This window comes from Copadichromis virginalis, linkage group LG23, assembly GCF_057382275.1.
Source record: "Copadichromis virginalis isolate Kocher_CV1m ecotype Utaka linkage group LG23, C_Virginalis_male_GT1.1, whole genome shotgun sequence".
NCBI classification, from domain to species: Eukaryota; Metazoa; Chordata; class Actinopteri; order Cichliformes; family Cichlidae; genus Copadichromis; species Copadichromis virginalis.
Window position 1 is genome coordinate 8,757,607 of NC_140639.1, and position 14,398 is coordinate 8,772,004.

General features: G+C 40.9%; 1 protein-coding gene across 4 annotated transcripts in view; it reads left to right on the forward strand.

Annotated features, from left to right (window-relative positions):
- The first annotated feature begins 746 nt into the window (after nucleotides 1–746).
- The window catches only part of lnx1 (ligand of numb-protein X 1), a 35,862-nt gene continuing 22,210 nt past the window's right edge, over nucleotides 747–14,398 (forward strand). For 3 of the 4 annotated variants that reach the window (XM_085448665.1, XM_085448667.1, XM_085448666.1), the window contains exons 1-2: nucleotides 747–1,041; nucleotides 5,841–6,354. In XM_085448665.1, the coding sequence (XP_085304791.1) occupies nucleotides 5,900–6,354 (455 nt within the window). In that variant the 5' untranslated portion in view covers nucleotides 747–1,041; nucleotides 5,841–5,899. Of the gene's footprint in view, nucleotides 1,042–5,840; nucleotides 6,355–12,949; nucleotides 13,656–14,398 lie in introns of those variants that run through there. The other variant, XM_085448668.1, reaches the window with a different exon arrangement.

Here is a 14,398-nt window from a genome sequence, read left to right on the forward strand (position 1 = left end):
TGTCTGCGTCACTGAGTGACTCATAAAGAATTGTCACTTCATGTCTGCAGTTAGTCTGGAGCACCTGTGGCTCACAGTATCTGTGTTTAAAGAGCAGCCTGAGGTAGGAAAAGCAAAGAAGGAAGCCACACGTGAAAACACAAAGGATAACAACTGTTTTGTGCAAAGCTGGAATCACACGCATGGATTTAAAAGCAGCTTTTCTAAAGGAAAGCTTAGACAATGATAAGAAAGAAAGTCACATACAACTAGCAAGTATTCCGATTCCTGTCTTGTAGAAAGGTTTAAATGCTTACTCTACAGTACCTGGCAACATTATAAAAACCTGAGACATGTTGTCATTTACTCAGATTATGGGCTTTCTGCTAAACTACAGAGCACAGTGTTTCTGTTTCAGTAAGTGGTCTACAGAAAATCAATCATGTAGGTGTTTGAAATGCTTAGTGGGTTATTAAATCTTTGCCATGTTATAGAAAGGTCCTGTCTGAACTTGTAGTTTAAGCCACTGGTGGCATTTTGCATGACATTTTAGTTCATTAAAAATATTTTTGTTATTAGCACTAGTCACTTTTGAAGTGTTTCAGTTGCCTTTTACACAAAGTTCAAGGTTTCATTTCCTCTGCCCACGCTGTTTTAGAAGAAAATCCAGCTTCTGCTGAACTCCCAGTACAGGTTTGGGCAGTTCTCTTATTTACCTTTTCTCTAACCACGCCTCTATTCTCTGCCCACTTCCTGATCACCTTTGCCTGTTTAGAGGTGAGCAGGTTCTGGGCTCACACAGGAGAAATCCTCTCCGCTTTGGACTCATTCCGTATTTTATAAAGTCCAGCAGCAGGATAAAATTTCTCTCTTTCTACATGAAGACTGTCAGCCGGTCTCCGGTTTGCTTGAGTTGGACAAAGTCCTCTTTACGGAGTCATTTAACTCTCCTGTCCTTCCCCTCCACCTCCTCTCTGAATGGTTTAAAGTTACACTGCCTGCCAGACTTTACCTGTTCAGGTGAACTGCACTGCCGAAAGTGAATGTTGCTAATGAAGCCATGTAAGTATAGTTTCCTATTTTACATTTTATTAGAAGCATGTCTGTTATTTATCTTAAATGCTTCACTAAGTTACACAAAACGTCATGCCAGCAGTTATTGCTGCTCCGGTGTTTGCATGGAAAGAATTTGCATTAAATTTGTATTTTATATGTGAGTGTAGAGTATGTCGATTTTCTCTTACCTATGTGCACTGGTGTTAAGTACAGTCTGTGCTGACCCACTCAGCCATTCAGATACAAGTGACGCTTCATGGGGTTTCACATCTGGCTTCAGCTGTTTTCCCAGATTGAGGTGTCAGGTCTGGCTCAGACTCAACGTTCAGATTGCTATGAACTCAGAGAGAGGCCAGAATACACAAACATACCCACGAGCCTAATGCAGAGATTAGTAAAAGGGCAGAAATTATACTAATATTTGATTTGCACATCCCCTGTTTATTCTAAAAGGAACAAAATGCGCTGAAGAAATCAAAAATATTATGCTGTGCTACATTTGGTGTACAGTTCAATGATAGATAGATAGATAGATAGATGGCTGATTGTTGCTGTTTTTCCAATGTTTATCGCTGTGTGATTGCAAAACAGATGTTTGTATGAAAAGAAAAAATGGCTTGTTGGAATTTTTCTGTCTCATGGACATGTCTGAACACAACTGCCTATGCTCTACAACACGTAACTTTTGTGCCTGAGTCCAGCCTGCCTTGTGCTATGTTAAGCTTAGAGTCCTTGATTATTGACCTGTCAGCAGGTTATCTGGTACTATTTAAATATTTTTATGATATGATGACTAACCCATTTGTCAATGAGGAACTTATTGTTTCCACTCTCTAAGTGAGATTTCTCCTAACACGAGTCACAGATCAGTTTATTATCTTCACGGTCTTTAAGCTACACCTGTAACAGGTGTCTTCCTTGTCAATTACAGTAACACGGTGCTTTGATTTGACAGAGAGATCATTATGTTGCAGCATGAACTTGCTTTGCAGACACTCATACTTTGTCTGATTTGTCAGGCTTTGACTTTTACGCTGAGGGTGTGTTTTGTTTGGTCGATACAAATATGGTTTGATGTCTGTGACTAGAAATGAGGAGTGGATTTGTACATAGCAACAAGCTAGCTCAGTGTGGACAATGAGAATGCTGATACAGAAATTACCTTATTAATGGCTTATTCTTCACAATCGTTTGTTAAGAAAAGAAGCTGACTTGGCATGGCCGTGTCTCTTTATTAACTCATCAAGTTATTTCAGATCACAGGAGAGAAACCTGAGAGTGAATAAACAATGGTAGTTAAAGACAATGTGCAAACTGTATGAAAGAAGGCTCACGCTATGCTAAATAAACACCTCTCTTTGCACTCAGTTGCATAAGGCCTAGACAGCCAACAACTGGCATAACTATAGTTCAAAGATGAAAATAAAGACTACCCTGAGTGTTGTATTTACCATGTAAACATTTTTTTTACTTTGTAGTCCAAACTGAAAGCCTTGAGCCTGACAGCCCCACCTTTCTCATTCTCTTTGGATACTAGATGGCCGGTGTAGTCAATAATTAAACGTCAACAATATGTAGTCAAGGTTCAGTCAATTAGCTGTCGTGAATGATTTTGTTGTGAGGAAAGAGCAGCAGTCCCACAGGACTGTTGTGACAAAGTGAACTTATCACTTCAGAGATTAGGAATGATCCAGTATGAGCCAATGCTCCTCAGGCACGGGTGTGTCCACTGAATATGCCTGCATGCAAAAGCATGAAATGTCTGCATGTAGATACATGTAGCAGCACTGGGAATATCCCTGCTATTGTGCCATGTTGTATAGATGTTATTTATGCATGTCAGGCTCAACTTCTCCACTGTAAAATTCTTGAGAAAAAAGAACTACACCCAATGGAAGACATCATCGATCTGTTGGAATAACCGAACATAAGATTATCTTTGATTGTAAGTTAGAAGAAATGCAATGATCCCTGTGAGAAATTGTTTTTAAAAGTTCGAAAAATTTGCAGCACAATGACAAACAGCACAAACAGGAATTATATATCTTGATTGACGGTGTCTCTTTGGTCCTGTCTCCCTCCCCTCACCCCCACCCGGTCACGGGAGATGGCTGCCCCTCCCTGAGCCTGTTGCTTCTGGAGATTTCTTTCTGTTAAAATGTAATTTTTCCTTCCCACTCTCACCGCATGTTTGATCATAGGTGGTCATCTGATTGTCTGTGTTTTTGTCACTATTACTGTAGTATTTTTACTTTACAATGTAAAGTTCCTTAAGGCAGCTGTTGTGATTTGACTTGACTGAACAGAACCGATTTCCAGAGAAAGGTAGGGCCTCCCATCTTTGGGTGAAAGTTGTCTTTCCTCTCTCTGGAATATCTTGCGTTTGTTGGAAGATGTTCTTATGCGCAGGACTGAGCCAAGTCAAGATCATGCCAAGATCAGTGACGCATTTGACACAAAAGGAACTCCTTCCTGAGAACCACCAGTGTTGTCCCAGGAGCCGCAGGTAGCTCCTAGTGCTACCTGTTTCTCATGTGGCCCCTTGTGCAATTAAGTTTCCCAGGGGGCCACATGAGAAACTTGGCCTGTTGTTAAGGGCTGCATCAATGGGCTTAACTCATTTCTACTCAATATCAATTTTAGCTCTTGATAAATTTCTTCTGGACATTACAATTTGTGAAATTTTAAACACTTTTTATATTTTATACAAAGTGACAAAGAGCATGTATTGATTTCTTTGGTCAATAATTTAAGTTCAATAATTTAATCCCAGTTGTAATAGACCGTGTACCCTCTTAGATTCACATTAAGGAGAAGATAGGATACAAATGGACATAGATACATAATTACATTTTAAGTTTATTAATGGGTCAATATTGGCTTCTAAAGCCAAAAAACTACATTTCCTTGTGGTATCATTTGAGATTCTCAGTTTCAGCACTTCAACGAGGCTGAAATATTCGTTTGTTAGTATGTATAAGAAAAAAACCCATCAATGTTCATTTGATGAGCCAGAAGTTGGAGCTCTTCTTCTTGTTTGGAATGTTATAAAATCATTATACGCGAGCTCTGTAGTGGTCTAACATATTAGAATTTTCTTTTTGATCCAGCACCCCCCGTGCTACTGAACTCTAGGGTGTGCATGCCAGATTTCATTTTTATTTCTCTGTGCTCTTGCTTTTTCACATCACTGTTTAATACTATTGTTAGTTTGAATCGTTTTTTAACAGCTTTGCGTCAAGTGCGAGAAGAGAACAGACGTAAGCTAAAGAGAATATTAGACAAGCTTTATTTTTTATTTACTTTGACTATGAATCACCATTTTCTTGTTCTCATCACCTACTGACAGGTACTTGGTCTCTTTCCCTCCCCTTTTCTGTCTGTAGCTTTTCCTGTGTAGTGATGAAAGTGCTCTGCTTCATAGACAAAGTCAGACGTTGCCACAGTGTGTGATGAATCAGCTGTGCCACCACAAGTTCTCAGAGGGAAAGTTCATCTGTGTTAAGACTGTTAAGCCTCTACTTATTAGCCTTCCGCTACCCGGCATACCAAAAGACTGTAAGCTTGTGGCTCTCACAACTTGCCACCCAACAATTTCATACTGTAAAAAGAAATTATATTGATTAATTCTGCAGCTTGGTGGTTAATCTGGACATTTGCATGTATTCACAAAGAGGTAGGACAGATTTGTATGTATTACCATATTGGAATCCACATCAAAGTCTATTGTTAGTTATAATTTTTTAGAAATAAATTATTTAGCAGAAGAGCATGGGAATCTGTCCAATTAAAACAGAACTAGGGCTTGGATTACATAAATATTTTGTAGGCTCCAAACACAAGTTTTGTTGTTGTTGTTTTGTTTTTCTAACTTGATCTAGTGTCTCATTAAGCAGCCAACACCCAGCAGTGGGTCCAGAAACAAAGCATGTGGAGAGTCAACAAGATGGCTTATGCCAAGGTGACGTGTGCCTCACTGAGCCCATCTGTTTGTGTCCATGTGCCCAAATAGCATGCCTGTTTTGGGTTTTGGATATGACGCGTTCATTGGCACACTCACAATGTAAACCTGTGTATCAGTAAAGAAAAAAAAAAAGACTTGGCACGTCTAAAATCATGTCACATTGCTGTGGATTAACAGTGATGTATGTTTGTCAGGCTGTACACTGAGCAGGAGGCTGAAGACTTATCTGATTCTATCTGTCTCTGCACTTTCTGCTGACATGAGTAGTATTGATGTTGCTGCATCCACAGAAGAAATCTCACTTGTTCGATCTCTCTTCTCTGTGTCAGTGCAGAAAATCAAACTGAGGAGAAAAGACAGGTTTGGAGGACTGCTGCACACAACATGTTCTGTAGTTGTGTTTGAAAAATATAAAAATAAAAGTGTCCCTGCTCGGCTCCTCCAAGATATCATGAGTATTTTCATAGCAAAAAAAGGATGAGCAAATCGCCCTTTTAGATATATGTCACTCTTTGGACCCAAATAGTGACCCTGAAATTTATAGTACTTCAAAGTGATTTAATTTTGAGCAACTAAAACAGGTAAATGTGGCTTATATAGTGATGCATCAGTATTACTCATGAAGCAGTTTCATATAATTGCAGTCATTTAATTCAGTTCAGTTGTATTTATATAGTGCCAAATCACAACAACAGTTACTTGTTGTTAGGTAAATACTCTACAGAAATGTGAAAATACCCTACAAGCATTGCTGGTAACACTTTTGCACTTGACTTTTGAATACAGACTATATTTTTTTTTACATTTTTGTCTGTTTGCATTATATTTATCTTCCCCACAGCTCTCCTTTGCTAATGACCTCCTTACCAGCTCTAACATGGCATCCCAAGTGTTCTCCAAATGAGTATCCAGGAGCAGAGTACATACTCTGAAGTTGCCACGGCAATGGCTGAAGCATCAGCTCCACCTCTTTCCCCTTCAGACTATGGATCATTGTCTCCGACTCCTGAACTGTGCGCATCATGTGGCCACAGTCATCAGTTGGAAGAGAACCATGAGTACCTTTACAAGGATGAAGTGGACGATGACCTCATCTGTCACATCTGTCTGCAGCCACTCATCAAGCCTCTGGACACGCCCTGCGGACATACTTATTGCCAAGAGTGTCTCACCAGCTTCCTGCTGGAGAGTGACTTCTGTCCTGTGTGCCGTGAACCCCTCATGCTGCAGACCTGCAGGAAGCCCAGCCTTCTGGTCCACAAGCTGCTGGAGAAGCTGTCCGTGGCTTGTCCCTTCACTGACCATTGCACTGAAACAATGCCCCGTGGTCAACTGGAAGACCACATCAAGTTCAGGTAGGCTGGTAGAAACAGTTTGCACCATTAAATTCCCTGTTTAAAAATGATATTATTAGTATTGCTATTAAAGTAAGCAAGTACTTTAGCTTCTGGTTTTTCCTTTCTTCTATTTGGTTTTGATGTGTCTACTAAACTCTACAATGACCTGAAGTAAGTACACACTCCAAGTCTCCCGCCCTCCTCCTCCTCCCGTCGTCATTAGCCCACAGCTCCAGTCCCAAAGGCTAGAGTTCTTCCAACGAGACTTCCATCTAAACTAGGCCCAGATCCTCTGTTTATAAAAGAAAGCACTTCCTTTTTTCTCAGTCTGGGTCTGTTTTCATTAATGCTCATTAACACTTCCTTAGCCCAAAGGCCGCTGGGATAATTAGTGAATCTTGCCCCACACCACACATAAGCACCAGGAGTATTTCCTATTCATTTGCACTTAAAACTTAGAAAAATCAAATTGCCTAAAACTCCTTAAACTCTAAAAATTTTGTCCCTCCCTGAATCTTATTTCCCATTTCCAAAACATAGACTCGTTTCATCTGTTTATGCTCTTTTTATACCTTCTTTTCTTGCTCATCTTTTCGCCTGTCATTTCTTCCCTAGTCTTTTCCTTCATGTAATGTGAATGTTATAATGAGGTGTGGCTCTCTGAGGCCAGTTCCCAGAAGGATTCAGCTGTAGAGGTGAGAGACTGCTTTCAGAAAGATGACTCTACACACTGTTTGCAGGAATGTAGAATAGTTTCAGTGAAATGCCGATTTAAACATTTCCATCAGGGTCCAGTGGGTACATGGCGTCTTTGAGTTTTTATTGAAAGATGTTGGTTAATATTCTCTATATATTGAATCTATCAAGTATATTTAAATTATAAACTATAGGAAACTAGTAGTCTTGGGTCGGGATTATACTTTTCATCTCCGTAAGTCTGTAAGGACCCAGGTGCACCACTCAAAGACAGAGATAATTTATGAGTCCTTACTAAGACACAGGGTGCATGAGACAAACAGAGTCCAAAAAAACCAAAAACCACACATAGTTCAGGAGATCGACAATGCCTCGGGGCAAAACTCAGGGGCTTTTTCTAGCGGTGGAGACAAAGAGGATCTGGAGGTCAACCGCGATGCTGAAGACGAAGACGGAGCAGACCCTGAGACCGGGTTATCCACAGGCTCTGAACCCCTAGACATGTTATTTTCACAACTGGTGGGCACAGAATCAAAATTAACTGATTTATTACTTGCCAGCTCAGAAACAGAGGACTTTGAACAGAGAGTTCATTATTAGTCAGTTCAGGAGCAATAAACTCATATTTGATAGCGACTGGCTTAGATATACACAAGAAACTAAACAAACTGAATTAACAGTCTTTTGATTTAGCCTGTTTTGTTGCACACTGATCAGTCTTAGGTCCCGTTGTATTGAAAACAGTCTTGTTTCACTGGCTTTATTTGATCCAGACAGAGAAAGTCAGTTTCAATCACCCTCATGTAGTAAGTCCAGTAACCAAGGAATGGTGGATACCAGTCTTTGTAGCCTATAACTAACTGCTCCCTGATATCCTTACACCTTAAAATCATGCCCTCCTTCAACTCATCTAAGGGGTTGAGAGCTACTGGGTCCATAATGGCCGTGTCATTTTGTCACAATTCAGCCTTGTGGCAGGTTCGGCAGGTGCAGCACTTGGAAACAATGAGAATTAACTAAACTCACAACAAGAAACTAGGTGCTAGGAACAGGAAACTAGGAAACTACTAAGGAACCATAGACCTCACAGAAAAAAACAAAACCACACTCCAAGGGAGACTGAGGACATAAATACACAAGGGATAACGAGGGAACAGACCACAGGTAGGAACACAGCTGAAACTAATCTGACTGACGAGGCAGAACACAACACACACAGGATGAGAGACTATCAAAATAAGACAGGAAGTAACAAACACTGAGATTCATGGGCTAGACACTGGGACAGGGGAGAAACAGACATGGACATCAGAATAGGAAAGACATGAACTGACCAGAAATCAAGAATTACAAATACAAGCTCAGAGGCACAGGAAAGAGACATGTTCAGAAACTAGATAACCCAAAACGTATGATAACCTGGAAAACCCAACGTCATTCCTTCAAACTTTTGAAAATAAGTCCAGAACGGAAACTCAAAACCCTGGGTCACATGACACATGTCATCTTTAGACAGTGACTGCGAGCATCTGTGCAAATGTCTATGAGCCTGCTTGTTTTTTATGAACTTGCACTTACATGTGTACAATGTATAAAGTACACAAGCGCTCCGGGCAGCAGATTTAAAGAAGTTTAACAGAAACTATCTCCAGCTGTCTGTTTCCATGTCCGCAAGCAAGTATAATCAACGCCTTCGTGTAATTTTAACAGGACAAAAGTGACACAGGAGGAAATTATATACAAATACTGTAAGTTCTTTTCACCAACTCACTCAGCGGTGAGTTGGAGAGGAGTTCCAAACAGTGAATTTCATCATTTTATCATTTCATTTGCAAAGATATATTTTCTTGCCTGTCAAGCTGTTCCTGTGCATTCCATGTGTAAGCACCTTTATTAATTTTGCTCCCACTCTTCATTTATATCCTTTTGTCCTTCAGATGGTTAAATAGCTAATGTGAGAATAGCACTTTAAAATGTGAGAGTAAATCCACGTTGTTTTGCATGGGTTAGAAACCTAAAAATGCTTTCTGCTGTAGAATCAGTGCCATGGCAGTTTGTTTTATGGCCCTCCAAGTATATAGCAATAAGACAAAACTTAACTATGCTTTAGGATTGGAACAAATTTCCTAAAATTTTATAAAAACTCAAAATGGAATTTGGGGAAATTAAGCCAGTCAAGATGTGCTTTCAGTACCCATTTCATGTGTGTAACGCTGCTCCTCCCTCTGCCTGTATTTTATGTTCTAATGATGGGTGGACTGTTTCTGGCTGTTGCTACCCCAAAATCTGGCAATGTGTCAGGAGTTCTAATGACTTAGACAGCCATGCCATCTGTTCAGAGCTGATTTCATACTAATCTAATCATTTGTGACCTTTATTGGCCTTTGGATAGAGAAAATGCCATCCTGGACACATCTCTGCAATCAAGAATAACATCTCAACTATGTAATCTTCAGTATCTTTTCAGTTTTCTATTACTTTTCCCTGTATGGATATATAGGATATGGCAAAAAAAAAAATAGCCTCCTTATGTGATCCCCCAGGTATTTTCTTTTCTTTCTTTTCATTCGCTAGTTTCATGTAGCTATGTGTCTATCTATAATGCACAAAATCTTTTTTTTTCTGCTTTGAAGGTCTCTCATTCTCATGTTTTTCATATTAGCCAATTTACCCAGAGTTCTGTTTTGATGATATTTTGCCTTGAGCATGACAGCATTTTGTTCATCTCCTTTTTCCTTTTATGAAAACTACCTTGTTTTTCAAGTATGCCTCCAATGCCCACTGAGGAGTAGTTCAAAGCTTATGTAAATACATGTGATGCATGCAGACATTTTCTATTTTATTCTGTGCTTATTTTATTTTATTTCATTTCATTCTGTACTGTTCTGTTTATGGTTTTGGTGAACATGTTCGAATTAGTGTTTCACTAGATAGACACTCATAGAGGGAGAAAAGCCACCCAGTGAGGGAAGCGGAAAAGTGTTTTACCTGTCTATGTAATTCTTATAGCAGATTTATAGTTATTTACATATACCTATTTGATATTAGATGACATAACACACTCTGCAGAGAAGGGTGTTATAGGTAACCTTAATATCTGAGACCTATGAAATAATGTCTCTGATTCTGATTCTTTGTTTAATACATTAGTGGTTCTTATCTGGATTGATGTGTTATTATTGGGTTTTGGTCTCTGTTTCAAAAGGGCACTAAGCCCCTAATTGCAGAGTGAATGGTTCAGTCTTTGACACCTCCATGGGACAGGTGTCTTAGTGGAGGTGCCCAAGCTGCTACCAATGGCAGACAAGAGTTTTTAATGTGTCTGGTTGAGTGGATGAATTAGAAAGTACTTTGTAAAACTGCTAAGATTAAAAAAAGAAACTGACTTATTTGGAAACCTAACTAAATAACCAAGCAACCACAGTCTTTATTGCAAAGATTTTTAATTCAATTGCTTCACCATCTGCAGAGAGTGAACCACTGAAGGAGCTAGATAAATGTACTTTTTCAGGACACGGTTTCTCGTTAGTACTACCATAGTAGCAGAGAGAAGAAATACATAAAGTGTTACTGCATAATTTATTTTTAAAAAAGAGCTCTAGGAAAAGAGAGTAGGCACTTCTACTGTATTGCAAGCTCCTGCAATAGAGAATATCACGAAGCTGGGAAAAAGATGCAACACAGATAAACGCTATAACACTGTCACACCATCTCTTTGTTTCCTTTACATGTTACTTATTAGCGCTTAAACAGCCTTGGTTTGTAAGCTGACTTTAAAGCAGAATGTCAAGAATACAAAAATATTCTGTAAAAACTTTTAAAGATTATGACTTTGTGTCAGTATGATGGATTGGCTGCTGTGAGTGAGAAATGAAAAGTAATAATGTGGTTGGAGTATGTGTTTATGTGTATGTTATGATGCCTCTTTTGTGACTCCAAGTTAATGTGCAAGAGAATGAAATGAGTCCTGTGGGGCAGACTGGCTTCTGTTCACAAACTGCATCCTGTCACAATCCAATTACTTTTCCATTTCCTCCGTGCCCTGTGGTCTTGTTGCTGTGCGTACTGTTCAAATATTGCCGGACAACTTATGCCTCAGTTTGCATGCATGCATGCATTAACACACAGATGCACAAACGCATTGAGGAAAAAATTCAGCCGGTAACTATACTGCCTCCATCCATGAGAAATTCATCCAGTCAGGGTATTTACACCACAATTTACAAGTGTGTTTTTTGAGTGTAGCTCAACACTATGAAAATCGGATAAGGGTGGAAAATATAAGAGCAAAATAGAAAACAGAAAGCAAAGGCAGACTTGTAATTTTGGACTACATGAATAGAATATGGCTTGATTGCTCTACTTTGAGTAATAAATGAATTATAAACTGACGGAAACGCGACTGAGTGTCACGGTCTGGCTGGCAGATCGTGGGGAGATGGGGAAATAGGACCCAAACGCTGGACTTAATGGAATGAACAGTGGGTTTATTTACAGTGAGGTAATGGTACACCACACATTGAATCTCCAAAAGTGCTCCCTCGACTCCCGTGACGTGTCTTCTCCCAAGTGCTGGTATCCTGTGCTCTCTGCCCCTGTGCCTTCACACACCCCGTGTGTCTTGCAGTTCTGTGTTCCGCTGTCCTCCTGGGGAAAAACACAGACACAGCCGTTATGGCACCAACTCCGGCAGGCATACACTTTAACAACACTAGAAACACTGACATGGAGTCTAACTCAACGATCCTGCGCCGGAGGAAGCTCCATCGCTCTGTTAAGTAGCTCCCCCGACGATCCTGATCAGAAGCAGGTGTGTGGTAAGCTAGGCGTGACCAGCAGCTGGCAGGGCCACACCCATCAGGCCTGCAGGTGACTGTCCTTCATCCTCCAGCCTCACACACATACACACACCAGCATTGAACACAAGAACACAGTGCAGCAAACATACATCCAATACACTAATAACAATAAAGGTCCACACTGTTCACGAACCCCGAGTCCCCGGAACCGGGTCCGTGACACTGAGGGTGAGATTTGATAGAACGGAATAAAAATAGATCAGATGTCCTCCTGCATTTCATATTCACTTCCATTGCACTCTGTTTACTACAAATGAATGAAAAGATAGAAGAGGATGAAAGAAGCCCCATGCATACCCCAAACACCATCAGTGCAGTTAGCAGATTAAATATATCTTACTCATATTTAAAATCAAATCACAATAGTTAATGCTGGCTGCTGTCACCAACACCTAATACAGTTTGTCAGCACACAGCTCTCCTCCAGCCATGTTTCCCACAGCTTCTCCACAATCAATCTAAACAGGTGGAGAAGTCTTGGTGAATGGATTCATCCTTTGTTATTATGAATTACCTTTCCCCTTCCATTTACCAGCTCTTGTACATTGCAAAATTGAATTAATATGGAATGAATGAATGAAAATGGACAGTGTGTCAGTAAAGACTTATTCTAAATCTTCTCCTTTTTCGCCCATATTTCTCATTCATGTCACTCAGGATAACAAGGCTCCACCCGTGCAGAGAATATTGATTTGCCGGTGTGTTTTGGTCATGCTCTGTCTTTTTTGTTTCCACACATGTAGGCAGATTCTTTTGAGCGATCAGACCAATCTGCTGCACTGGGATTAGTCCATCGTTAGAGAGGAGGGGCGAGGGTTTTGGAAGGCAACATACTCTCTATCCTCCCCTTCACGGGTGAATGTATGTGCAGGCAGGGGGGAGGTGAATGCAGAGATTGTACTTGTGGGTATGTATGTATGGGAGTGTACGTGAGAGTACGCATGTGAAGAGGGTAGAGCCAATCACAGCGCACCTGGTACCTCTCCCCCCCTGCTGTCTCTTTTTTGGTCTGCTCCATCCCCCCCACCTCAGTGGTTTCTGCTGCAGTATAAGTCACAGCCTGCGCTGTTCTCTCTGACATACACACACGCGCACACATACGCACACACAGAGGGAGACTGACATGCACACACACGCATACGAGCACAAATCCTCTTACAACTCGCCAGTGCCCAGAGCAGATTAAGGGGCCGTACATCTCAAATTGTATTCCAAATGTGCCACCTTTGCAAGGGTCTTCTTCCTGTTCTTCTTGTACTTTTACATCTTCCTCTTGTGCACCAACGGGACTTCTCTGCACCTGCTTCTGCTGCTTCTTCTTCCTCCACTACGTCTTCAACCTCTGGCAACTGGCCCGTTTGCCTCTGCAGCTGAGATGACCAGGCAACCAGCCTGAGGCAGAGGAAGAAACTCACACAGACATAAGTAGAGAAGGGAAAACAAAAGGGGGAAAGAGAGGTTAGAAGGAAGGAAGTCGAGGATTAATTCAAATCTGAGAGCGCCCCTTGAGAAGAAAGACAGGCGAGGAGGGGTAGGTCAGCACGGCCAGGTTCGGAGAATTGGAGGTGGAGGAGGAGGAGGGGGAGGAGGGGGGAACGGGAGAGGAGAGAGCTATAGTTCAGAAAGGAGGAAACAGGGAAGAAAAGAGAGGAAAAGGAGCAGAGCATTGATCATGAAGGCTCTGTTGCTGCTAGTTTTGCCCTGGCTCAGTCCGGCCAACTACACAGACAATTTGGGCAACCTGCACATCCTCTATTCAGAACTGTGAGTACAACACTCAGCCTCCTCCTGCATCCTCTTCATCAACATCTACCCATCCTATCCCTCCATCAGCGCAGCTGTTATGTGTAATCGTGCATTTTGTTTACTTTTTAAACCCATTTCTTTGTGTCTGCATTCAGAGCGTTAATGCATATTTGTATATTACTTCCAATGTTGACATTCGGATCATCGCTTGAAGAGTCAGGGTGTTCTTCTTTGTTGTGAAAACAACCAGTCAGTTGCTTCCTGATGCTTTGGTCACTGGTTGCTGTGGCGCTAAAACGCAGCAGAGCCAGCAGGTTGTGCTTTATGCTGTCCAGGACGGTTGGGATGCTACAGAGCGGCACTGCAGCATGGCATCTCTGCCTTTATCTCGTTCTCTTTAGTAGCATGTGTGTTAGTGTGTCACTACTGTATTGACTGGAGCAATACAGTATTTGGACACACAAGCGAGTATTTTTTACACACACAAACACTGTGTGTGTACAGCCTGTATGGGCTCTCGGACGGTTGTAACTACTCTGTGTTTATTTGTGGAACAGACTTTCACCACATTAAAAATTCATATCTGGCTACTCTCAGTTTGCATCTACTGAAAATAAACTACACATTCACTTATACACACATTCATTTTGTTATACTGAACAAATTGAGAAATCTGTCTGTGTTGGAAACAACATAACATAATAATGCACCTGTTGCTGCACATTTCCTTCTAATTAATTCTGCATCAAACATTATATCAG